The sequence below is a fragment of the Conger conger genome, chromosome 2 (genome assembly GCF_963514075.1).
Source record: "Conger conger chromosome 2, fConCon1.1, whole genome shotgun sequence".
In the NCBI taxonomy this organism is placed as follows: Eukaryota; Metazoa; Chordata; class Actinopteri; order Anguilliformes; family Congridae; genus Conger; species Conger conger.
In genome coordinates this window covers 9,899,806-9,925,804 of record NC_083761.1, presented here as the reverse complement: position 1 = coordinate 9,925,804, position 25,999 = coordinate 9,899,806, and the positions used below count along the sequence as shown (strand labels likewise).

The 25,999-nt window shown below is 43.4% G+C and overlaps 1 protein-coding gene across 8 annotated transcripts in view; it reads right to left on the bottom strand.

Annotated features, from left to right (window-relative positions):
• Positions 1-65: 65 nt before the first annotated feature.
• Positions 66-25,999, bottom strand: part of sh3pxd2aa (SH3 and PX domains 2Aa) — a 97,496-nt gene continuing 71,562 nt past the window's right edge. For 3 of the 8 annotated variants that reach the window (XM_061232816.1, XM_061232818.1, XM_061232823.1), the window contains 8 exons: positions 22,154-22,267; positions 18,808-18,891; positions 14,258-14,375; positions 12,926-13,260; positions 12,560-12,616; positions 12,001-12,050; positions 11,736-11,855; positions 66-11,193 (listed from right to left, as the gene is read on the bottom strand). In XM_061232816.1, coding sequence (XP_061088800.1) covers positions 9,301-11,193; positions 11,736-11,855; positions 12,001-12,050; positions 12,560-12,616; positions 12,926-13,260; positions 14,258-14,375; positions 18,808-18,891; positions 22,154-22,267 — 2,771 coding nt within the window. In that variant the 3' untranslated portion in view covers positions 66-9,300. The remainder of the gene's footprint in view (positions 11,194-11,735; positions 11,856-12,000; positions 12,051-12,559; positions 12,617-12,925; positions 13,261-14,257; positions 14,376-18,807; positions 18,892-22,153; positions 22,268-25,999) is intronic. The other 5 variants (XM_061232819.1, XM_061232821.1, XM_061232822.1 and 2 more) reach the window with 3 other exon arrangements.

The window sequence follows — 25,999 nt, the reverse complement described above, 5'->3', positions numbered from 1 at the left end:
ACAAAACATAAACATCATACAAGTCAATAAACAAGCAGGTAAATTCAATTCTCTCACTCTCAACGTGACCTTTGACAGTCCAACAAGGGCCTGTTTATTTAGCACAATTTATTCATTCGCTTGAATAAATGCATCAGAATCAAAGTTGAAAATACTATGTTCCCCTGTGTGCAAGCAGTAACCACCAGGACGCTGTTCCACAAAGCAGGATTACTGGGATACCCAGATAACTGCACAAAGTAAAACATGGCACAGCTCTTTTGTCTTCAGTCCATGTTCTGCATTTGGGTCCGGGGGTTTACTCGGTGCAGTTATCCGGCTAACTCAGTAATCCTGCTTTGTTCTGAAATTGGATGGTTTTACTGTACAGTAGGCCTATATGTGAAACAGAATTAAAAGCCTTAATAATACAGAACGCCATTACTCACGGTGGTACTGCAAAGTGCAGTTATGCAGACTGGGTCCCATCTGCTCTGGTAATGAGGGACACTCGCTGCAGAAAGAGCACTCTCAGTTCCAGCAGAAGAGAAAGACTGACATAGGAAGCCAGTTTGTTCGATTTGTAGTGGATTGCTTTCTGCCACCTGCCAGGAAAAGCATGGTAGTGTACCTAGTAAATTAACAAATCTCGCGCTTGTGTATGTGCTCGAGTATATGGGCGGTGAGATTTAAGCTTGGTTTCCTTAAAGATGTAAAACTAAAAACATATCTTTTTATTTTTTTTACTCTAAGTTGAAATATATTAGCATCTGCGTACAATATTAAGTTATAAATGCACCAACACTCGGTACACACTACGGCTATGCTGTTGCCATGCACACAGATACACTTTAGGTGCACTGTTTTTTTTTCTTCCCTGTCTCATATCATATTAATCCTCTTATTTCGTGTTTGAACAGTAGAGGCACGGGAAGGGATGAAACTGAAAATAAATTACCGGATGACCTCACATCATCCAAGGAATCGCGGGAATTTTCATTAAATGCAAATGGCCAGATGTGAAGCAGTATAATGATCAGTGCAGCAGATAAGAAAATGGTTCCATTAAAACTGGAGCAAAAAAGGCAAGTGTTTTCATGCAGATTATTTTCCTGGGTCAAAACGAGTATTGATGCAATTCTGGTCCAGTCTGAGATTGACTGCCTCTCCTTGCGTCTCTCAATTAACAACATACCCAAGTTAATCAATTCACCCCAATAACCCATGCATTATCACACTGATGAAAGACAGCTTTCGCAATAAGAACTGAGACAAATCTTTTACGGAAGAATATCTGACTTGATGGAGATAAATGAATGTAAATGGACTGTGGACACCGCACAGTTTCATTAAAGCCAAACAAGCGATTTCAATCGAGGGGATTACGTTTTGTGATAGGTCTCACACTGCCACCTAATGGACACTAAAGGTACTTCTGACGATAGAAAACAGTACCGTTTCTGACCAGGTGATATCCTTGAAAACTGTAGGGGGAAATGCATTTACTCCAAATTTACAAACCGGCGTATGACAAACGTACCCTTGAGTTTACATCTGTCTGAATATAATGAATCTGTTTCACAGTTTTCGTCTTTCCAGAATGAATGGACGCCCACAGTGTGTGTCCTGTGCTTTGAGCTATTGCACAACCATCTGTGTCTATGGACTTCCAAGGACATCCATCACCATTCACAACTTTCAATAGCTTATCTTCTACGTTCTCACTACTGTTTGGCTGATATTCTACCTGTTTGCAAGTCACTGTAGTTTACGAAATATCAGACAACTGCGCTGTCAATGCTGCTGATAGAAAAAGCGATTGAATGAATGACAATAATCACATATAGTCCTACGCATTGTGTATGCAAACACAGTTAGTCAAATAAAAAGTTAAGTGAGGAAGGAATAAAGTAAACAATAACGATACATTTTATAATGTTTTTCTTTAGGGCAATGCATGATACAATGTAAACATGAATGAGATACAAACAAATCGTTTATAAAAAAAAAACAAAACAAAACAAAAAGAGTTTCAAAATAAACCGTTAAGGGCAGCCACCTGTTTTCAAATAAAAGTATTGAGTGCCAGGGCCACTTCTGATAATTGTACAAAACCAATTCACTTGCATCTGCTCTTTCCAAACGTAGCTACACATTGCACTACAAACCCAATTGCAAAATGATCACAAATCATAATTATATAAAACACAGTTACAAAACTACACTATTCTATTGAAGATGAAGAAGCTACAGTGCTTGTGATACTCAATAGACAAAAGATACACTTTTATTTCAATTTTGTCGTTTCATTTGAAAACAGGGGCTGCCAATAATCTAACACAATTCTGCATAAGCACAACCACAAAGCGTAAAAAGTATATGATTTCTGCCATGCAAGTAAGATTGTTAGAACTATATTTGGTCTTGAGTAATAAAATATTCTGTTAAGGAAACTTGAGAAATTGTGATTAGGTCATCGTTAACATTTTATTGGCTTTGTATAGGCTATATGAACATCAGATTCTGACTTTGGTTTTTGTTTTTTGTCTGATTCAGGGGGTTGATTCATGAAAACGTAAGAGCTCTGCCTTTGTCGGTCTAAAAACAAAAACAAAACAGCAGTCCATTCCAATGTTAATACTCTAGGTCAGTGGTCCTCACTCCTGGTCCTGGAAAGCTGCAGGGAGTGCTGGCTTTTGTTGTTACTCGCCAATAACTGAATTAAAGCAGTTAATCACACAGTTAACTCACCTAACCTGCTTTCTTGGATCAGAATAGGTAGCTGATATTAATGCGAAAACAAAAACCATCAGAACCTGAGGACCAGGAGGTAGCTCTAGGTAGCTTTTTTGAAGCTTGGGGTTACATTACGTTTTTGATTCGTATTTCATTCCTTCCCGCACGAGCTGAACATTTATAGAGGGAAAAAAACGGTCAGATCATGCACCTGCAGTTACAATAAACACTGGTAGGTAGAGATCAGGTTAAACGACAACAGAGCTTCTGCAAAGATATAGCCTACATAAAAGCCAGCCAACCATGTTCCATTTTCAGCTTCAAATAACTCACACAAACACTGCTACGATGTTTCCTCCGCTGGGATTTCAGATAGCTTAAAGCCCAGAGCTGTCAGCTTTACAGCGTCCCCAAATAAGCCCACTAGCGCCCTTAACGTTCGTACTTCTGTCCGTTTTCTTTCAATGATTCACATAACCCTTCAAATAAAACATAAAGACTTGCATATCCCCTCATACATTAACCACCTCATCCAGACACACATACAACTAACTTTCTCCTCAAGCTTCTCCAGGATTTACTTTCTATCTTACTTTTGACTTAATTACTCGGTTCACTGCGATCAACAGATCAGTAAAGATGTAAGAGATTCGCCAATTCACGATAAAATGTAAAGATCAGAGAAAAAATATACTTTTCAATCAGTAAAATATTTAACTAATAAATGTTGATTCGGCGATTTAGATATTTAGGCGAAGTTATGCGTTTAAAGCGAGTTAAATATGCATGTCGGCCTATATAATTTCCAAACCAAAATGATGTATTCTAACATGAAAAACATAATCTCAAATTGGTCGAATCAATACTATATGCACTGCTGCGACAGTTAAACCCCATTTATGTATCTATATCATTTCCTCAACTTTCAAGCATCAATTAATCCAATGCGTATTTTGACCTGTTTTTGCCCCTCACACGACAACCCGCACGCACACCATCGCCACGCTCTCACAGACCTCGAACTCTTACTCAGACATTTGACAAATTCACCCTTCACAAGACGCAGCTAGCCACAGTGGAGCTGTGTTACTGACACGGAGGAACATGGCGGCGAAAAGGAGAATGCAACGTTAAATCAGAAAAGTAAAAGATGATGGCCATTTAAGCGCTAACGTCAATTAAGATTGGAAGGAAGAAACCGTTTCAATATTTCAAATCTGATAACCAAGCTTACAGTATGAAGCCCGAGAAGTCCTCGAAAATTATTTAGGCAAAGTGGGACATTGGGCACTGTACCATAAACACTGCTTCACTTGGTGGACTCTTCAGTGGTAGGTCCGCCTAATCCATTTTCTCCGACATGACTTAATTGCTGCGTTAATAACCCAATATGTGGCGTTAACGCCGAACACTAAAACCAAAGTCAAAACTGAATGTCAGGTGCCCGACTTAAGACACAATGCCTCCATTCCTCCTCACCCACATTGTACAGAATAAATTATCTGTAGCCTACATGAAACTCGTTCAGTCTGCATACATGGAAGGTTAGGTTTGATAAAAACTAAACAGAGGTATACTTCCCAATGGTAGGCCTATAGGCTATTGCAATACCAATAATACAGATATTTTGTTGACTAAGCAATCTCACCACATGGTCATGCTGACACCTTTAAACCACATGACATAACTGTATCGAAGGTACATTTAACTGTTCTCAGCCTCATTAAAGTTAGATGCTACAACACTTAACTGCATATTACAACACATATCTGTAACATATTTGGTCACCTGCAAAACAAAATGAGTTTTAACACTGGATATCTAGATCAGATTTGTATTAAATCTGGAACAGCTGTTCTGAGTCCAGTTGAGATTCCAGTTTTGTGGTCAATGGGATAAAATGAGGTTTAAACTCCTGCCGAATTGGTTGCAATTCCATCATCTTGAGCTGCACCCATCAAAAATCAATGACCTCTCTGTGTCTCTTTTTGCCGAAAAACTCTGGATATGAATCTAAGATCACAAAAAAAGAGAGATATTTTCACCATGGCAACTGAGGAATATGCCTGGCTTGACTAATAATTTCACAAAATGTCAGATTGCCATAATGTTTTGGTCCCTCACAGATATCGGACATGCACACACACACACACACACACACACACACACACACACACACACACACACACACACACACACACTCCACTGTGAGGCAGAACATAAAACATCTGGCAAACCAATTACCACTGAGGTCATTGATTCATGTGCTATTTACAGCTCAGCAGATGGCTACAATGAGATCCTGTTATAAGTTTGCGGTCGATAATGGGAATTTTTTCCAGTCGAAACTTTTTCATCTATATTATCCTGTCTTTTTTGTGATTTGTGATTTTTTAATTCTTGAAAAAATATATAACCCTCAGAAGACCTGGCATGGATGAAGACTCTCAGGACAGCAATGCAACAGTCTACTCTGGCTAACAACGATTTAACTGATCATTTCCACATAGTGCTTGTACAATGTATAATTATTTTTTGTAAATTGTTACCCAAATATGTGAGCATTTAATGACCGTGCCAATGCACAGTATCTACATTTCCCAGGTTCAGATCGCAGGATCAGTGAGAGATGCTACGAGGAACTCTTTTTACTGAAGGTAAGCCACACTTCCTGCTTACTTGTAGTAGAAGGGATTTATCATTCTAGTGTTGAAATCATCCTATCATCTATTGCTTATGCTGTGGTGAGATGCCTACATTCTATTGCACATTTCCTTGTTGTTATAATTTGTGGACTATGACAATACAAAGGGAAGAACAACAACAAATCATTAAAACAATACAAAATAAAAATATAAAAGACTAACCACTACACAACTAAATAGTATGAAAAGACTATATAGCGTGACTATATTATTACAATTCCCTTGTGATTTTAGAGATGCAAACAAGCAGTGTACATTTTAATTTCGCTAACAAAAGCCAATGCCTTTAACATGAGCTGAACTAAACGTTAGAGTGAATTAACACGTTTATATAATGCCTTCGTCAAAGAACAGGGGAAACACTTAAATCTTTCAAACAAGTGTATCATTGATGGCATCATAACATAAACACCCCAATAAAAACTATTTAAAATGAATTAAAAAGGCTGTGAAATGTTTGATGATATTACCCAGTTTGTCACATGATTATTCCCTTTGTTAAAACTGAGTTTATTTGACCTGTGTAGTTTTTACTCCTTGTTTTTCTTTGTAGGACTGTTGCTTTTACTCAGGTCCATACTATGCTAAACATACTCAACAGAAAAACCGGTGGGGTAAATTGTTTTTGTTATTTTTCTTTGTTATTTTGACATTTACAGTACACCACACAGAGCCATGGCATGGAATGGACTCTGGGTCCTGTAAATGCATTGCTTTTCATTACTATGTCTATTACTATTCAATTTCTTAAAAGTTGATAGCCCAACCACATTTAGCCCCAAAAAAAGTTGTTTACAAAATAAATATTCAAACAATCAGGCATTATATAAAGCCCAATAACGACATAAGAAGTGTCCATTATTGCTAAAGTTGCAGTATACAGCATTAGAGGAATAATTTGAGAGTTGGGTTAAGATAAGGTCGCCAAATAAGATAAAACATCTATGAAATAATTTAGTTAGTTGCACTGCTACTTGGAAACATTCAATTTATATACAGTTATTTTGATACATACTTTTGTTTTGTTTTGCTTCAGTTTTTCTGGGAGCAACAAGCCAAAAACATACATGCTGCAGTAACAGCTATCGATCACAAGAGGTCGCCAACATCAGGCAGGGAATGTGTTTAAGGTGTCTCACAAAGCAAGTTACTTGACCTACAGTTGGGACTCCAACCTATAGTAAATGTTCTCTAATTTAGAAAAAGCAATGGCCCAGTCCACTTAATGCATCATAAATAATTACCTTTCCGGTCTGAGGGAGGTCAAATACTTTCCTCCTTTCCTCTAAACTTTCAATGAAATAACCTGACAGTTGTTGATTCAAATGATACATAGTCATTGGCATTTTATAAAAGAGATTACTCCCTTAACAGACATTTCCATCTGTTGGGCTCCCAAACACGGTCAGATGGTAATCTGCCACATTTGATTTGTCTCAGACAAAATGGGGCAGCCATTAGAGATAACAAGACCTGGCAACATGTTTGCTTTTTAGTCCTAAAGAAAAACATTTACATTATAAGTAGAAGGTCACTCCATCTCAGCCCGAAGCAAAATACCTATTTGCTAATGTAGCCAACAACTACTCTTGTGACAGACAGTGTTACATATTCTGTATAACATGTACGAAGAAAAATAATAATATTAAATAATTATAAATAAAAAAAGAAACAATTTCCATTCAATAAATAATGTGCTGATTTTGAATAATTATACTGCATCTTTAAGTAATGCACTCAGATTTGACATTATAAAGTGCATTAATTCACAAAAATGAACCACTTCATTCATCATTATTGTTCACGTGTAATCACACAACACTACTTTCTGCGATATAAAGCATAACTGCAATCTAGCAGGTACTGTACTTTGTCTAATACTATACTTAATACTGTCCAGCAGAAATTAAAATGAAAAACGTTAGTGTTTAATTCAGCCGCAGAGCTCGAAATGTTCGTTAGAAAAATATTTCAGCAGTCTTGAACATCAGCCATTTGAAGTAGTTTTGGTTTTTTGGTGCCATGTCTAAAGTATTTCAGAAGGGAATACATTTTGAATGAAACCTCATCACTCTTGTTATCAGTGGATGTAAACCTGAGAAATCAGTTAACGTTCCTTCCACTGTCAATTTCATCCTTGACTGGGGCTCCAACTTTTCTTCAACTAGTTTCAAATTGCTATCCTTTGGATTTATTTCCCAATATTCTTAAGGGCTGAGAATCTTGCAGTACTTTAAGTAAGGTACAGGATAAACTAAAAGTCAATTCCACTGCCTAAAATTCAACTTAAAAAATATATATAATACTGCACAGCAATATTAGAATGTCCTTATGAAATTAACCCTGCGTGACAATATGTGCTTTTATTTGTCTTGGGGCAAGGATATCAAGTGCTTCCAGATATCAATACCATAACAATCTCAAAAAACTATTCAGCTTTTCCGAAACCTTTTTGGATATTCTGATGAACATACCATATTCTGGGTACCCACCAATACAACACTAAAGCTATACAGGCCATCTTTGGTTTGATCACATTTTGGGTTTGACACTATGCTACTACATCCCTGGGATACACTGGCAATTACTACATCTAACTTCCAGTAAAGATTTGTGTTCTCAGTAAACTATTTCCTATACCACTGCAACAGCAGTGGAAGATGAACACATGAAGCAGCAATATACACAGAATATCTTTTCTTTTGGACCTACATGTAAAAAAGAAAAAAAAAAAACTTTTACATATTGTAAACCTATCTCCATTGAGGGTAAACACGGATTCAAGGCGGGCAGATTTTTTTAAATCACTCAAACAGTAATTAAGAGTTTTATTTATTTCTGCTTCTCTTCTTCATTGGTTATATGAGATGAGTTTATTTCAAGCTTAACAGTATTAACATATTTTTGCAATAATTTATTTTAGCTGTATAAATTCGTAAAAATGAAATGATCAGTCTTATGTGAGGCACACATTAGAAATTAAAACCAATGAAAATGTGTCCACAAACAGTAGATCTGTCTGACAAAAATGCAACAGAACAGAAAATCTGCCTGATGGACAAAGGAACTTCAAATTTTAGGCTGACATGAGTAGTTTGGATGTCACAAGACAACAGCAGAAATACATCTCTAAGGAAGTCAAGAACATACAAGACCGAAAAACATACAAAAACCTTTAAAAGAACAAAGGATTCTTTTTTTATTGGGCTCAGAAGCTGTTACTGAGTCCACAACACCCTTTTCATGTTGTTGTTTTTTACTTTAAACATTTTTTCCCTGTTTCTTGTAAGCAATCAAGCTTGATCCAACTCTTGCTTTAACATCCTTGTGTGGAAAGCTTTCTTTATCTCAGACTTTAGAGAACAAAATAATGTTTGGTGACGTCCCATGCACATAGGCCTATGGCACTGAATTCAGTTTGGTCTTTTTTCAGATTTACTCCTGGTTGGTTGATTCTTCAGTATATATATATCCTGTTTGAAATCAACAAAGGCACCAATTTGGCATAAAAAAAAAAGAGATAATCTGTGTGCAGGTATGACCGCACACAACATGGCCCTGCATCATTTGGATACTTACGTCAAGCCCTTTGAAAAAGGAGCCAATAACCTTCCTTTACCCTCAATATCAATGGAAACACCATCCCACCCAACTTTTAAGACACTGGGAGTGGCCACCCCCAGTTTCTGTCACTCATCTCGAGTTGACAATACAACACTTAAGTTATTTTTGTTTGTTTTTTTTTTCTTTTTTTTTTCTTTAACAGTCTTCACGTATACATTTTAGTAAACCAGCACTAAAGTGTCTTTTCTTTCCATTTAGAGTTTGTTTTCATTGTTTTAAAAAAAGAACTTGCATTATTCTGAACAAGTAAAAGAGGTTACTTCTTTCTTTCCAAGTAGTTAGAGGGCACCCAGCCCTTCTGGGGACGGGCGTTGTCCAGAACCTGGCAGTACCACCAACCATTGGGGTTTCGCTCCAGAACCTCCAAACTGGTCCCCTCCGGGAATCCCATGGTTTCGTCGTCTCCGCGGTAGTCAGCTATGGAGATGTAAACTTCTCTGAGGTTGTTGTGTATGAGGTGGGACTTCTCGATGGGTTTGGGCCTGACGGTGGAGACGGGGATGCCGTTCCTCTGGGCCACCTGGCTCAGGGGTTCGGGGGCTCCCGTGCCCACCTTGTCCGGCTGCCTCAGCCTGACGTCGGCCACCTGCGGCCGCACCACGTTGAAGGACGAGTTCCGCCGCACGGCCGCGGCGGCTTTGAGCTGGTCGGTGGAGGTCAGGGACTCGTTCCTCCTGAGGGAGCCGGAGAGGATGTTGGTGTCTTTGACGGGAGCGGAGACGAAGACGGACTGGGGCCGCACGGCCAGCTGCCGCACCCCGTTCCGCAGCTTGACGGCGCTGTTGACCAGGCCTTTGGGCTTGCCGAAGCCTCCCGGAGGCTTGGACGGGATGGGCGGGGTGGACCTCCTCATGTTCTGGTTGATGTTGTTGAGGGCCTGCACCCGCTGTTCGTTCTTCTCCAGGCTGTTGGACTTGCTCATGCTGCCCTGCTTGGTGGGGGTGCCGTCCGACTCCGATCCGGCCGTGTCCGACTGCGACCTCAGGGGCTCCAGGTAGTACGTGGGCGCCCAGCCCTCCGAGTCCCCGCAGCGGATGAACCACCAGCCGCTCTCCTGCTTCTCCAGCACCTCCACCTCCACCCCCGCCGCGAAGCTGATCTCCGAGTCCTGCACCTTGTCGTAGCTGTCCGTCGTCCTGTAGAAGGTGCCCTCGAAATCTGAGTCTCCTCTGCTGCCCTTGGAGTAGGTGCTGGAGAGGTCGGAGGTGCTCCGGGAGCATACCGAGTCTTCCGAGGAGATGACCGAGGCAGTTTCCGAGTCTTCGCCTCTGGAGGCCTTCAGGCCAGGTTTCAGTTGGCCGGTTGGCCTCAGCTGGCGTCTGAGGGTGCTGATGTCCATCTTGTCCGGGCCCTGGGACTCAGATTTAGCCAGGAGGGGTTTGGGTCTGACCACAGGCTTGGGTTTGGTGGAGGGGCTTTGGCCCATCTTGCCCTCCAGGTCTTTCTTGGCTCCCGCCTGCCTGGTCACGGACCGGCCGGATTCGTCTGAGGGGGGCCTGGGACTGACCTCCTCGGCTTTCTTTAGGGACTGGCTTCGGGCCAGTTCAGGCTGGACCTTCTTCACGGCTCTCCCGTACCCCACCGAAGACCGGGACGCCATGAGTTTGCGAGCCGTCGAGGAGGACTTTGTTTTCGGGGAGTCCGAGTCGCCACCGGACTCTTTGCTGGAGGCCGTGTCCTCACCGTAGGCCCTGAAGCCATCGTTCTCGTAGATGGACTCCTCCTCTTTGGTGACGTCCTCGCTGGACTCCCCCACCTTAAAGGAGGCGATGTGCAGGGGAGGTGGCTGGGAGAACTTCTCAGGGACCACTTCCTCCTTCTTCCTGTCCATGGAGGACTCCCCTGGGAGAGATTCCAGCTCCGGGTCCAGGTCACACCCCACTGCGGGAACGTCGTACTCCGGCTCCTCGTACACGGGCTTGCTGGGAGACTCGGGGGCTTTGGAGGCGGGGCTGCTTGGTGGGGCGGACTCTTCAGAGTCCTGCTTCTTGATTGGCGGGGCTGGGGGCGGGATTTTTGGCCTGGTCAGTGTGCTGGTCCTCCTGTTTAGGTTGGGCTTCTTTCTTTTGTCTATGTAGGAGCAGGGAGCCCAACCCTCCATTTCCCCAATCTGCACGTACCACCAGCCACCCGAGTTCTTCTCTATAACCTGCCAACGGACACATTGAGATATATTTATATACTCAAAATCCTACACTTAAATGTATATAGTATAAACAGACAGCACTGAAGACGCTTTGTTTGGACCATTCGATTGCATCGCTTGGTTCTACCATAGGTCCAGAGGGGTTGTCTTCACATTTATCCTCCAACTATCTGCAAATGAGCACTATCATAACTGAGAGGAGTGGATGGCCTGAGCTATGTTAATTACTGAAGCAGCTAAGCTAATTCCTGTACTGAATAATATGCTTGGGTGGAACCCTGATGAAAAGCCTGCTGATCTGTGGCTCCATAGGGACATATTAGGCCATTCTCTAACACGCAGTGAATTGCAAATAAGTTAGAAGCGAGAATCTGGCAGAAGCAAACCCCATGCTGATATGGTAATGAATTATCACAGAGTTCTGCATTCATTAAACCTTTGAGCGGATATCAGTGTGATTACAGATCTTACAAGGTTATAGCTTTTATAAATGTCTTTTAATCCAGTAATCAGAGCATTGTTAAAGTGACCGGTCACATGCTTACATCAGCCTTCTGTCCACCACGGAAACTGATGCCATCAGATATACAGGACTGGAACTCTGCAATGGTGTAGTACTCTGCCTCAACAGTAGGGGGCTCTGGTGGCTTAGGTAACTGAAATCCCTGTTGGGGAAAAAAAACATAAACATTAGTTCAAGGAAAAATCCATTCCATTTTTATTTATGTAATGTTATTCATTGAAATGTGAAGATATTGCATTGAAACACTTGAATTCTTTCTTACTAAAAACATAAACTGGTGGACTCACCAGACTGGTCTCTCTGCGAGGTGGAGGTTTCTGCCTGAGGTTTGGAGAACCTGTTTGTTGCAAGACAGCATGTCCATCACACACATCATTTATACATACATACATAAAAACATACATACATACATACATACATGTACTCTACGCAACAAGTACATTACCCGACAAAATTGTGAATACCGTATTAGTGTACAACTGGATGTTACATTTTCCAACCACTACGGGTCAGTAAACACACATAGGGAGAACCTAGAGAAGCAGCAAGCCAAGGAAAAACAAATTGCAGCACTGGTCCAAGACCCAAGAGCCTTAAATCCATTATGAAGAAACAACTTTGCAGTAATACTTGTTAAATACAATTACTGTACCACAAAGTCCAGTCATGCTTTGGATTATTTCTTGCACAATATAATTACATGTTAGCGCAGAGAAGATGTAGTAACATGTCACCATAAATTCAAGTCACACAAGTTATTCAAAACAAATTAAATGCATAATTCATTAGTAATAGCCTGATTGGAGTTAGCACCACTACATAGATTGTATCTCACATGAAAAATACCTGAACGGGACTTGCACTTTAACTTTTGAAGAGGTGGCAAAGCTAAAGCCTGAACCCCTACACAAATAAGAGATTGAACAGTGAGCCAAGCTTTTTGTTTAAAAATTCCTTTTAGCATTCATTCAACTGTCATCAGGCAGCACACAGGTCCAAACAGTATAAACATTTTTCCTGCAGTGGATATTGCGAAGTGAGGGGGGGGGCGGGAGTGAGGCGGTTCTGGGCAAATCGCCTGCTTAACCCTCGGTGCCTGGAAACAACTTCCAACAGACTCGTCTGGAACCCATTTCGCCGCTATTTCAGCAAACAATCGCGGGCGTTTGTTTTGGAGCGCTCGGAGGAGCGTGGGCCGCGGAGGGGGCTCACCGATCTCCACGCGGTGCGGGGCGATGCGGGCCACGGCCGGGGACCCTGGCTCCGTCCTTCCCTTGACGTCCAGCAGGGCGGCGGTGCTGGGGGGGGCCTGGCAGGGGATGGGGAGGCTGATCTCCCTCTTGGTGATATGCGTCTCCTCGGGCCGCTCCTCGTTGTCCGTCTGCACGTCCTTCTCGCTCGCCGCCTTCTTGTTGAGCAGGTTGCTGATCTCCATGATGTTCCCGATGATCTCCACCGGGCCCGTCAGGGTCTTCTTCCTCGGGGAGAAGTCTTCCTTCATCTTCTTCAGGTACGACGCCGGGGCCCAGCCTTCTTTGCCCTGGTGCCTGAGAGGGATGAGACAACACCAACATTTTCTGTAAAGGCAACATTGGTAAAATGCTCAAAAAGCCATGAGAAGAGCTTCCTCCAGAGATTACACTGCTACGTAACTCTGACTGTTGTGGTGTCATACGGTTTGGAGTCAACTGGAGAAACATAAGAAACCACCAAGAGGGAAGAGACAACACTAAGAACCGTCAATGGCGTCCATTTTCTGTAAATGAAACATTGGTAAAAAAAGCTCCAAAAGGTATGAAAACAGAGCTTCCTCCAGAGATCAGACAGCTATGTAACTCCTGCTGACATTTGGCATCATATGGTCAGCGGGAGTGGCTTTAGAAACCCCCCACTTTGGCAGGAGAGAGATGTTGGATAACACAGGGCTCTGTTTAAGAGCTGTGCATGAGATTGCCATCAGGACTGACTCCCTGCATATGCTCCTCACGCAAACCCTCCACCCCCCCCGGGGCAGACGTAAACAACAAACAGGAGATGGGAGATTAGACAGGAAGTGAAGGTTCACTGAGGACGAGATAGGGAGAAAGAGACAAGGAGAACTGTCGGGCACAAGTTATTCAGCATATTTTGAAGGGGCAGGCTTTTGATCTAAAAACAGCCTGTTTCTCTTTCAAAGCCAGTCACAGCCCTTCATTAGACCGCAACCCAAACACTTGCTCGTACATTTGGGATAGAAATGTGAGTGAGTTTCTCAAATTCTCCAGTCAGACAAGACATCTGCTGCCTCAGTGGACCGTTCATATGTTTGTAGTTAAGTGGTTAGGGAACTGGGTTTGTCACTGAGAGCTAATAGGTTTAATCCCCAGGTGGGGTACCAAACTTCAACTGAGCTCAACCTCTATTGCAGTAATTACACAGCTATATAAATGGATGCCATGTAAAAATAAAATGCTTAAGTCACTCTGGATAAGAGGATCTGCTGAATGCCTAAAATGTGAAATGTCCATATTATCAGAGCAGGAGTGGAACTGTAGGGACTCTCACCTGATATACCACCATCCCTCTAGGTTCTTCTGGATAACCTCCACGGTGACACCTTTTTCGAACCCGATCTCATCCTTCCCCTGGCTGCTGTACGGCTGCACTGTAACATATTTCTCCTCTTTGGGCCCAGAGGGAGAAATAAACAGAGAAACAAAATGAGGACAAAGACTAATCTACAGTATTACAGTAACAGTAACCTGTATAACCTACAGTAACCTGTATAACAGACAGTACTTTTAAAAAAAACATAGTTTCAGTTTCCGTTTATCGAGCGAAACGGCTTATTTTAGCTACAGTGCTCAGAATGTGTACGTTTAGAAACCCGTTGCCCCTGCACGGGTCTAACTATGTTTACAATTTCCAAGTAGCACACACATTCAAAGTGTGAGAGGCAGTTCATTGGCCAAGGCGGCCTGAGAGGCGAAAATCACCGAGGTGCTTAGCTGTCCTCATCTCACTGGCCCTCCCAGCGGAACGCAGCCAGCAGACATCTCTAAGCCTCTCCGGAGGGCACATTCCCCACACATTCCCAGGGCCACATACCCCTATAGGGCAAAGCTGTCCAATTCCGGCTCAGCCTCCAGTCTGGCACTATAATTGCCCACGGAATGGCATCCTGCACTCGTGCACTCAACGCTGTGTATCGCTGTGTATCAATGCCGGGACCTTAGCTTTGGAGCTGGGACCTTAGCTTTGGAGCTGGGCCCTTCGAAAGCTGCCGGTGTGCTGCTGTGCTGCTTGAGATAAGGCCAGAGGAAGCGCCGAGATCCCTATCGACCCAGAGAGCGGACTGTGCTCTGTAAAGGATGAGAGCGCTTCGAGGGACTTGAAAATAGATTATCCGAGTTCAGAAGAAGAGTGAACCCGGAGCACAGAGATAGTGCAGGGATTAGTGATCAATCACCTGTCATAACAATACTGGATGGTAAGTGATCGTGATAAGACACATTCAATCAAGCCCAAAGAGTGGTATTTATATACTTATTTTTTCAACAGGGAAAGGCATTGAAGAACCATACCCCTCCCACCTTGGCTGTTTTCCTAATTTTATCATCAGTGTGCTTCGACACCCTGAGAAAACGATAGAGCTGCGCCCGGGGTGGCTTGGGTGGCCACCGTGACCTTCGACCCTGCCCCCGGCCGTGCAGAGACGGTGACTTGATTTGTGACGTCCTGAAAGATTGGGGAGGCCGTGCCCTCTCCCGCCAGTCATTCCCGGCAGGTCGAGGTCAATGATCCAGGGCCGTAAAACAGTCAGAGAGGGCAGGAGAGAGAGAAGCTGGACATTCACGCTCCCGTTATCTCTCGCTAGGCTGGGACAAACAGGATTTTCACACGTAGCTGTCACTGTGCTGCAAATTTGAATGCCTATGAATCCTTAAACTGAATCCTGGGGATGGAGGAACAAGGTCTGAAGGTGTTTTTCATTAATACTGAGGACACGTCTTCGCCTCGCTGACCTGAAATCACATGATTTAAGCATGATCTCGTAGCGTAGTCATAATCCTCCCCACAACTCCCCGACCCTCTCAGATGAATGTACGTGATCCAGTCATAGCCTCCTCTCTTTAATCAAACAGCACGCATGGCCATGTGCAAAATAACTGCCTCTACAGGGCGTAATCTAAACTGAAAACGTTAACCAACCTCAGGTGGTCGGCAACGCAGATAATATTTTTGGCTGTTTTACTTCACTCAAATCAGTCCCACAGATAAAAGAGAAAAATGACAACTTTAGAGTACAAATAAGACACATCCCAGATCTTCACATCGCAAGCTTTCCCGGTCACCTCATTTTGAGGATACGTTCCCGCTGACTTCCTCTCTATAGTACAGAGAAAGACATGTACCTTGCACGCCATTTTTCATCGCATTAGAGTGCACGCCATAGGCTGGGTGATGAGAAAACATGGACATCAAGAAGAAATACCCACAGTGCTCGTATTCCAGCCGCACCTGGTTATTTCATGCATTCAGATTCCACCCATGTGATGCACCATCACTCCCATAATGCAACTCTGCGCTAGCGGACGGAGAAGAGTTTATCTGAGGGCACTCAGAGACAGAGGGCAAGCTGTTCTTCATCTGTTCCCAATCCTTCTTCAGCCAATGAAATCCAGGCATGCGGGGAAACAGAGCTTTAGCCAAGCATCTGTTCTAGCTCTTCCACCAACTGTGTCACACAGGTGTGGGTCTGTGATTGGAGGAAGAATGTGGCACAGCGTTTTCCATCACTTTGCATTGGTTCTGCTGTCAGACTACAGACTGCAGTGGAGCATTAGAAAATTGAAATGGTGATATGTAACAACCAGGGGATTAGGCCAGTTGTGGAGAGGTTTCAGGTTCAACTCCAAGGTGAGGCACTGCCGCTGTACCCCTGGGTGAAGTACGTAGCCAGAATGTTAAAACATATTTAGATAAAGGCATCAGCAAAGCCGCAATTAAAATATTAGTATGCATGCTATGTGCACCTTTCTTACAGGGTCACATATTGCATTGTTCATGATGATTATTAATGCATTGCCTTCCGTAGCATTTAGCATTTGACCGCATCCCTCTGGCTTTCGCTTACATAATAAATGTATGTGGTCTGAATTGGAATGCATTTGCTACTACAGCTGCTACTGTACAGCGACAGCAAGTAGCACAGACCTGCGTCTTGTCCAGAACACATTTAGTACAAAACGCTCGCAAATCTTTGAGCGAGCGCCAGCAATCGAACGCTTAGGATATCCCGTTAATTCACACTAGCCCCAAGTATTGGTATTCCGGGTGCGTCTGGAGGTGACATCGATCGTCACTCCTCGAAGTGGCTCACTGAAGTCCAGTGAAGTTCCAGGACTGGGAGTTCAGCGCGCTTACAGTAGGCCACCTCCTCCCTGACCGCCCTTCCCAAAAGGGGAGACCGTGAATAAGTCACTCCGCCAACCGAAACACGCGGCCTGCTGGCACCCAGGGCTCTCTCGCTCTCCCCTCTCCGCCACCACACAGGCGGAAAAAAGAAAACCAAAATGGGACTGTCAGTGTTTTTCCGCCAGTCAGCGGTATTTCTGTGGCGGGATTATTTTCTCTGCTGGAAAAAGCGTCTGCGCTCCAGGAGACGTCTGTTTGAACGCGCGCGAGGTAAACTGCCAGCGCTGAGCCACCGCTGCTCTTTCACAGCCTTTCACAGTCCTCCCACGGAGTCTCCGAAAAGCCTCCCGCCCAAACCGGAGGAGCGCGGCCGTTTCACGGGTATTTATCGACTTTATCGCACCGAGGCGTCGCCTTGATCCGGGCTCCTCACAGACTATTTCCTCTGTGAAACGGAGTTCTATCACTAACGACCGTTATAAAGTTATAAAGCCTCTAGTAGGCCCATTGTCTGCAGTAGACATGCTTGTTATTCATTGTTGGTGAATTGCCTGTGTTTACACTAGGATCCCAGGCCATGAATAAATGGATTCCCCAGAACTAACTGAATCCCATTTTTCAAAAAGCACACTTTCCACCATCATATTACAGTGGTACACAAATGCTACATTGCTTGTTTAAGCCAGGGTAGAGCAGCACGCCAGTCAAGTCAGTGAGCAAAATGGAGGGAAGAAATCTCCCCCTGATTTCAGACAAATGTTGCCACAGCTGCATGCTTTGAGTGGACTACAGAGCAGAGTGAACGAGCATGAAAGTGACGTTCAACACCTTCAGTCAAACTAATGACATGCGTGAGGGAATGCTAACCCGGCTAGGTTAGTTTCCATGTGATCATCAGTGTGATTGTGCAGAGCTTGTAGCTGTACCCAAAAAAGCTCAGAGCACCGGTACAGCAGTGGGAAGCAGTTACAGTTAAAGTGTGTGTTACTGTCACTATCCAGCATACTCAGGCAAACAAGGACACACAGAAGAGCAGGTAGGACTGTGACTGACTGAGCTTAGCGCTAATCCTGAGCCTAGACACACCGTCTGTTCTGTGTACATCTACGATTACTCAGAGAGACAGGGCTGTCTACGGCAATAACTTTGATTTCCCTGAAGATCAGACAATCTTAAGTCGGGGTTAGTCTTGAAAATATCCGTCTGGCTTTTCAACATAAAACAAATGGTGGTGTATTAAATGCGCTGAAGGAGCTAAGCAAGTTGGGCCAATAATACCTTTTTTCTTGCATCGAATTAGGTCTAAAAGCTCTAAAAGCATAAAAATAAAACGGCCACATGTAACGATGTAACAGTTGCTAGTAATGGGTAGATTGACAATGAGCTGGAGGTAGAATCACATGGGGGTTTTAACCAATCAAAAAACCAAAACCATTCAGAACTGCTCTCATTTTGCTTTCTTTAACAGTCAGCACATGATTCAATCATGCAAGGAGAGTGAAATTAGTTAGTTGCAAATTTAAAAGAAAGTCAAACGGAAGAAATGCAAAAGTGCTCAAATGTCCCACAGCACTCAGTTTGTCACAGAGACCACTGGCTGAGTATTGCGGATACAAACAGCATGCGTTCATGCTGCAGAGGGGCATGGGTGCAGTTCCTGAATCTGCCACACGGGGCAGTGGAGAGTGTTTTTTCACCTCGGCTCTGCTGTCGGTTGACAATGCCACCCAGCGTCCATCGCCGGTCCAGCCTCTTCAGGTGAGCCTTTCGTCTCTTAGTAACTGATGAGCATGAATGGAAACCAAAACAGTGAACATGGATACAAAAGGCAGGAGAAAACAAAATATGAAAAATTAGTCACATGGGGTAAGGATTACATGGAGGTTGAGGAAATGGAATGATGTCATACAGGGGTATTGTCAATCATTTTAATGTGTGGAGACCCTTTGTGTTCAGTAACACCATGGCATGCTTAGTCCTTCCTGCAAAAATGGCCAGAAATTTTTATAATATTTTTGTTGTTCCTGGAATCCAATTAATGAGTATGTTTAAACCTTACACATTGTAAGATGGCAGAGCCACTTTTAAATTCTCAGCCTTTTAAAAAAATGCTTTAATAAATCTGGTGGCAATTCCATGCGAGTTTCAGATTAGCTGGCATTTTAAATGCATATAGAGGATATTATGAACCTCCCAGTACTCAGAACTTCACAGACCACATATCAAAGAACTGTCATGTCAAGTGATACCAAAGGGTGATGTGAAAAACTTTGATGGGAAATGTGGTTGGGAAAGATGGGAGATTTAAAGGGTTAGTAGGATGAATTGTGGCATTAGGTGTCTTTTCGATCTCCTCTTGCATGAGTTTGCAGTACAATCTGACAGAGCGAAATCTTTGAAGTCACAGAGAGTGATTTTAAAGAGGGGTTTTGTCCTTTCCACAGAGAAAATGATGAAAGACTATTCCCATCAGTCTTATTACTTTACAATAAGGAATGAACTGAGTAACCTGGATATTGCAGGCACCATCCTCCATACACAGATTACCCCTGAAATCGATTGGCTGATGGAAATTTCACTTTAAATAAACAGTAAGTGTACTTTGTGTACTTGTGGACTCAATCCAACCATCGTTCCCCCCAGCGCCTCCCCAGAACACACCGTTTCTGGTGATGAAGACCAGGCAGAGCTGAAGGCCCGGCTTCCTCTGAGTGCACACACACACACACACACACGCGCACACAGCCTCCTCTATCTGTTCATAAAATCTTACTTGTTTTGCAACTTGCCCTTTTCAAAGTCACATTGTGTTCGGGTTTGCTTTCCAATTCTTCATTAATTTAGCTTAAATGGTAGCATGACAGTGCCAGAACTAAACTTTTGGATCCTAGACAGGATGTAAAATAAGCTTTGGGTCTCTTTATCTTAGCCAACTGTCTCCAACCTCCAAACCCTTGCACCGCACTGTCAGAAACAGGGCAGGCATACAGGTAAGCAGTGCTGCCCCACTCTATCTAGCCAACGTCCTATGTGGGGGATTCTATTCCTCAACCATCCACAGATTCATTGATATGCTTTTATTTCTCGCCAAACAGCGAAAGGCTTACTGAATTATAGCCTTCCCCCTAATATGATACACATCCAAGTCAATAGGCTACAAACTGTCAAAAGTTTTAAAAGCACCGTATTTTACAGCTGAAGTGCTATTAAAGCCACATACACTAAATCTGCTCTTTAAAGCGCACTGGCTGAGTGTTCACTTGACACAATCCCAGAACGCCGTTACCCCCATTAGCACGGTCGCTGAGGGAACGTTTAAGAAGGCAGCCATGATCAAATGAGCTCTCATTTCTTCCCCTCCACTCCCCCCCCCTGTAATCGATATATCAGAGAGGTGGCCCCCACAAAGGAGAGGGCTGCTTAACGACGAAGACAGAGGTTTTTCTTGGGCAACTCCAGTTACAGCAGATTATATTTCAGCGAACAAATTAATACGCACGGAGCGGGAGGGGGGCTTTTGAATGCAGTCGGCCACAGACACGGATACAGAGGTGGCTCAAGGGAATGTGGTGCCGCTCGCTGCTAGCTGAGGGTATTCCGGGGGAAAACGCAGCGTTGAGGACACGTGAACGCACTTTTTCCACTCCATGCAGGGGAGTTCAGGAGAGTTAGGCGTCCAGCAGTGATGTAACAGAAGAGAGCAGTAACTTCTGCTATTGCACCGCATCTGACCTCTCAACAGAGGGGAAAACCACATGAAAAACGACCCAGAGAGCTGAAGATGACTCCGCGTACACTGGGTCACAGGGAAGACATAATGCCGTCATGACAGAGGGCATTATGTTGTGGCACTCCATAAAACTGTTTTTTAATAGCGTTATATTTTGTTTCCATCCGTATAAAACCCATTTGCACAAGGCACCCGCCAACCGCTCCAAAGCTATTTTACCATAACTATCGCACCGATCAGTATTATCACACTGAACGTACAGAAAGCCATAGTTAACACGATCTGTCTTTTTGTCTGAGTGGTATGAGCACACCAATGTAGAAATACATTTGTTTTAATGCACTCAACACAGACTAAACATTTTTCCTAAAAAAAACAAATACTCCCCCTTCCCACACACTCTGAAAAAAATAGAAAAGTGTAGCCTCTAACTGGAGGATTACAGTATCCACACGGGGCAGGGACAGAGCCGCTGGCGTGCCAACATTCACAAAACCTTTACGCGAACCACCCTGTTAATGCAAACAACAGCCATTTCGCTCCATGTTTGCTGGTTTCCCCAATGAGCCTCTGTAACCGTTATCTGACCAGAAGCTCAGAACAGGAGGCCTGTGCGTCCTGCTTATTATCTTCAGTTGTCATGCGGTGTAAATCTTTGGCTTAAATCTCAGCGAAAAGCACCACTCTCCTACTCTATGGGAGGGGGACGCCAAGTGTAAACTCGGTCTGCAAATCCCCCCCCTCCCCCACCATGCAAACACTGCCCCCCTGGAAAGGGGCATTTCTGGGATTGTTGTGAGATGAGTCAGTGTGTCTGTGCGTTCCAGGGAATTATGATGACCCTGAAACTGAATTTGGTTCTCATGACCACATTGCCTGATGATGCCATGTTTCGCTTGGTCAGCTCATCTGCACCACCACTGCCCTTAAAAAGTTTGAAATCTACCAGAATTACATCGTTTTGTTAAAAGCTGTCAAATCAATATTGTGACCATTATCTTCCACAAAAGGAAACTACTGTTGGTCATAGGTCATACTTTTTTTGGGTTGCAGAATAAACTTCTTTCAATTATTTATGTGCTATAATTTGTTAGCCACTTCGGAAAACAACATTTCAATATTTTAATCAATAAGTTTATTTGAATCAATAAGTTTATAAACAGGAAAAACTGTTCATAGTCTTTACGACCACCTTCTTTAATGATGACACCAGTATGAAATAAGTGCGCAGGGCTGATGCAGTACAAAGTTCCCAGAATGAAAAGGTGACACAGGGCTGCAGTCCATGGTCCTGTCTCAGGCTGAAGCCTTACCTTCTCCCGCCCTGGCGGTGCTCAGCTCCAGGTCATCCCGCGTGCCATTCTGGGAGTCCAGGTACGTGGCAGGAACCCAGCCCTGCTCCTCCGCAGTACTGACAAACCACCAGCCTGCAGGAACAACACACACACACACAAAACACACACACACGTCAATAAAGAGACACAAACCACACTGTGACTTTGCAGATTTCTATACCTGACACTTTCATCAATCACAAAGAAAAAATAATGTGGTTTATGGACTGTAACATAGTTATAGCCTGTAGTCTAGTGGCTAAGGTGTTATACTGGGAGCTGGAAGGTTAGTGGTTCAAGCCCCTGAGTAGCTGCCATAAGATCAGTGCAGCTGTTGAACCAGGCTCGCATCGCTCCAGGGGAGATTGGCCCATTCTTAGTCAACCGTAGGTCGCTTTGGATAAAGGTGTCAGCTAAATAACCATAATGAAAAGTCGTTTTTCCTCTGTGCTAGGGAAGAGGAGCTCCAGAGGCGTGCCGTATTGTTCATGAGACAGTAAGCAGATGGGGAACCAGTGCCCCTCCGGGGGGGGAAATGGGATTGGATTGTGAACCTGTGACATACTGTACAGTGCAGATACAAAACTATATGTGACAGAGTAGCATCTCCATCTCAGGAGTTTGCCCAAGCAAACTTCGATGTGATTTGATTTTTGGTCCAAGTAAAACGATTTTCAAAAGTCTCTGCGTTCTTTCAAATATTTAACATGTTATAAATGTCCTTCATTGTACATAAATTGCAGCGTATTGACAAAATATCGGTAGACCTACCCATCACTGTGGGAGTTCGATAATTTAGTGTAAGCTTAAAGGCATTATGGAGATCTACAGAAGAGGCCATTTGTTTGGGGGGGGGCAATTTGGTTAAAAGAATCAATAAATGGCCCGGGTACTTGAGGGGTACGCAACCGAGAGTCAAAGAGAATTCCAGAAACACAACTGTTAAGAGAAGCCTTTTTATAAAGACCATTAGTATGTCTTTTTCATTAATTCAAGCCAGCATATACTTAAGAAGATTCTCAAAAAGAGTAACATTTTACTTCTATATTCCATTCCATGCTATACAATACATCTGTGGAAGAAGACAACTTAAGCCCACAAAGCCACATATTATTTTATATCTGACAGGTTGTTTGGGTCGCTGCAAACCAGTTTTACAACAAAGGTCCTCTGGTTGTCTAAATAATCAGCCGTACCACATGATGATGGTAAAACCATGCCAATGAGCTGACATGGGTAATATGCCAATTGCATTCTGGGAATTCATGCCGACGCACCACAAACCACTCCCTGTCCTCCACAATAACACACCCATGTAATATATTAGCTGAGGTAACCAGATTCCTCAAGAACCATAAGCTTCCTTTCGAACCATCAGCCAGTGAAGATGGCCTAGCACTTGGTTGGGTCTGAGACACCACAAGGTCTATTTTTAGAGTTTTTCCATTTTCAAGGAATAGCACTTCGAGTGCAAGAGAGAAATATCAGCTCTTTTCCATATAGACCATGAGAATTGTTTTATTAAAGTCACGTTTTGGAAACATGGCTGAAACGGTTGTTAAAATGCTGTCACCTAAAGTAAATTGTTGTCAAGGAACAAGCACCTGCAATCACCCTTGTAGAGGTTTGTAGCGGCTTGATGCTATAATGTTTACCCATCAGGATACATATAGAGGGCAGAGTTCACAGTGGAAGGCAAGCATCTTCGTTTTTTCCTCATGCACTGACCTCAAATGAACAGTGTGAAGTTTATCTTGGTCACTGTTCACATCACTTTATGGAACATAGAAAGCCACACTTCGCCACACTCAGCAGTAACGCAGGCCATTTGAAGGCGAATATAAAACTGGTGCTGCTGGGTGTCTTCTGCGGGTGAAACTTATGGAAACAAACGTCAATTCTGCCGCAAGGCCAATAACGAGCCAAACCAAAATGCGAACGAGGCTGAAGATGAAAATGAAAACGAAAAAGAAAACATTTCAACATTTCCTGTTTTCCCTTGTCCCATCAGGATTCTCGCATGTTCAATATGTGGCCATCGAGTTGGTCTCTTTCAAGTACCTGTTGACAGAACAGTTCAGGCATTTCCTCTCCAACATTTGGCACCAATGAGACCCGCCATTGTGCTTCATAAATATCCGGAACTGGATGCGTCCGACATGCTGTCACAAGAGCATGATCGCGAGCCTTTGAGTAGGGCTAATTTATAACCTTCTGCTGTCCTAAGAAACCGCATATTTCGCCCGTATATCTCAAGAGTACAGGCAGGGGCATGCGAGAGCAAGTGAGAGAGACTGTCCATCAAGAGGCCACCAACTTAACATAAAAATTTGAACCCCCCCAGAACCCAGAGCTTCAGTTCATTTTGGAGAGCGGACACAAGAAGGTGCATTCATGGCAATGCCACCCTGAAACGGTCCATGCGCAATGACTGGGGGAACACCAACTCAAACTACCCCACCGTCTGAATGGAACTCTTTCTGCCTCCCACTGCCCTCGACACTCCCCGAAGAGTCAACACACGGTCAATTCAATAACCTCCACTGACGTTATTTTTACAGCCACCGTAATTACTCTTAATTACACACACTTGTCTTGGGGAAAAAAAACGATTCACTGTGGCTTTTGAACACAAAATTCCGCAGCCATTTTAAGATGGCACGGTGGACCCACACTGCAGGGAGACATGTATAAGCTCAGAAGCACAAATGAGTGAACGATTTAATTTCTTAATTTGTCAAAATGATGAATGAAATTGACTTTTTTCCTGGCAGAGATACACAGGCTTCTAAATGATGGAATGCAATGCCATATAAGGTAAGACTAACCACAGCTAATTGCATCAACAGTGCATCCTTAAATATGGAAGATTATCAATTGTATCAGCTATGCGCGGGAGCTCCGTATTCTTTACCTTGTACCTCATATAAGCACCCTGAGTGAAAGCGAGTTTCAGAAGCTGCTTGGATTCGGCCCAGTGTCTCTGGATCTGGATCAAAGACTGGACAAACCACGTAATGTGTTCAATCTCAAAGTCAGACAGCGGCTTTTACAGGCTACAGCTTCTGTAAGCTTAGGGGAAGACGCATAATGTAAATATGTGTACAGAGATTTAGGGCTGCAGTGTCTGACAGGCAGACATTTTCCTGCAGGAGGACCGTGAGCGCAGGCTGCAGAAGTCTTTGGGAAACGGCCCTGCAGACGTTTACACTTTCGAGACGTCGAGATGGTTTCGAGACGAGGCAGCTTCTGGAATTTTTGCCTTCAGACAGACGGACAATAAACCTTGTTTTCACAGGGATTCCGTCCTTGAGAGAGAAAAAAAAACCCTGAATCAGACTTTTTCATTCACAGAAAATGCTGGTGTGGGAAGATCATCTGGGTTTGGACAAAAGGCTCTGTGTTTTCACCAAAGAACTTTACAGGTTTCACACCCTGTGGACAGCAATCTGCCCTCCATATGAAACGACTGAATCTACACGCACAGAAAATAAAAATGCATGATTCATTACAATACACTGTCACCCCAAACTACACAAACCTCCTGTGGAGTGTGGAGGTAAATTTTTGTTTTTCAATGATCAATTGCTCAAAATATACCCTGAAAGTAAAGTACAATGTTTTCTTTGGGTACAAATGAGAATGTTTTCCAAGCAAAAAAGGTACAAATTGGTTATATTTTGCTGGCTAGGGGCACAATTATATGTATCTATAACATAACGCCCCAGTGACAAGCATTTGGCAACCTTTTTAGACAACTCAAAATTTGTGGTAGCTCGTTGACCAGTTCAGACCAGCTGTATACTCAACACAACTTGACCAGCT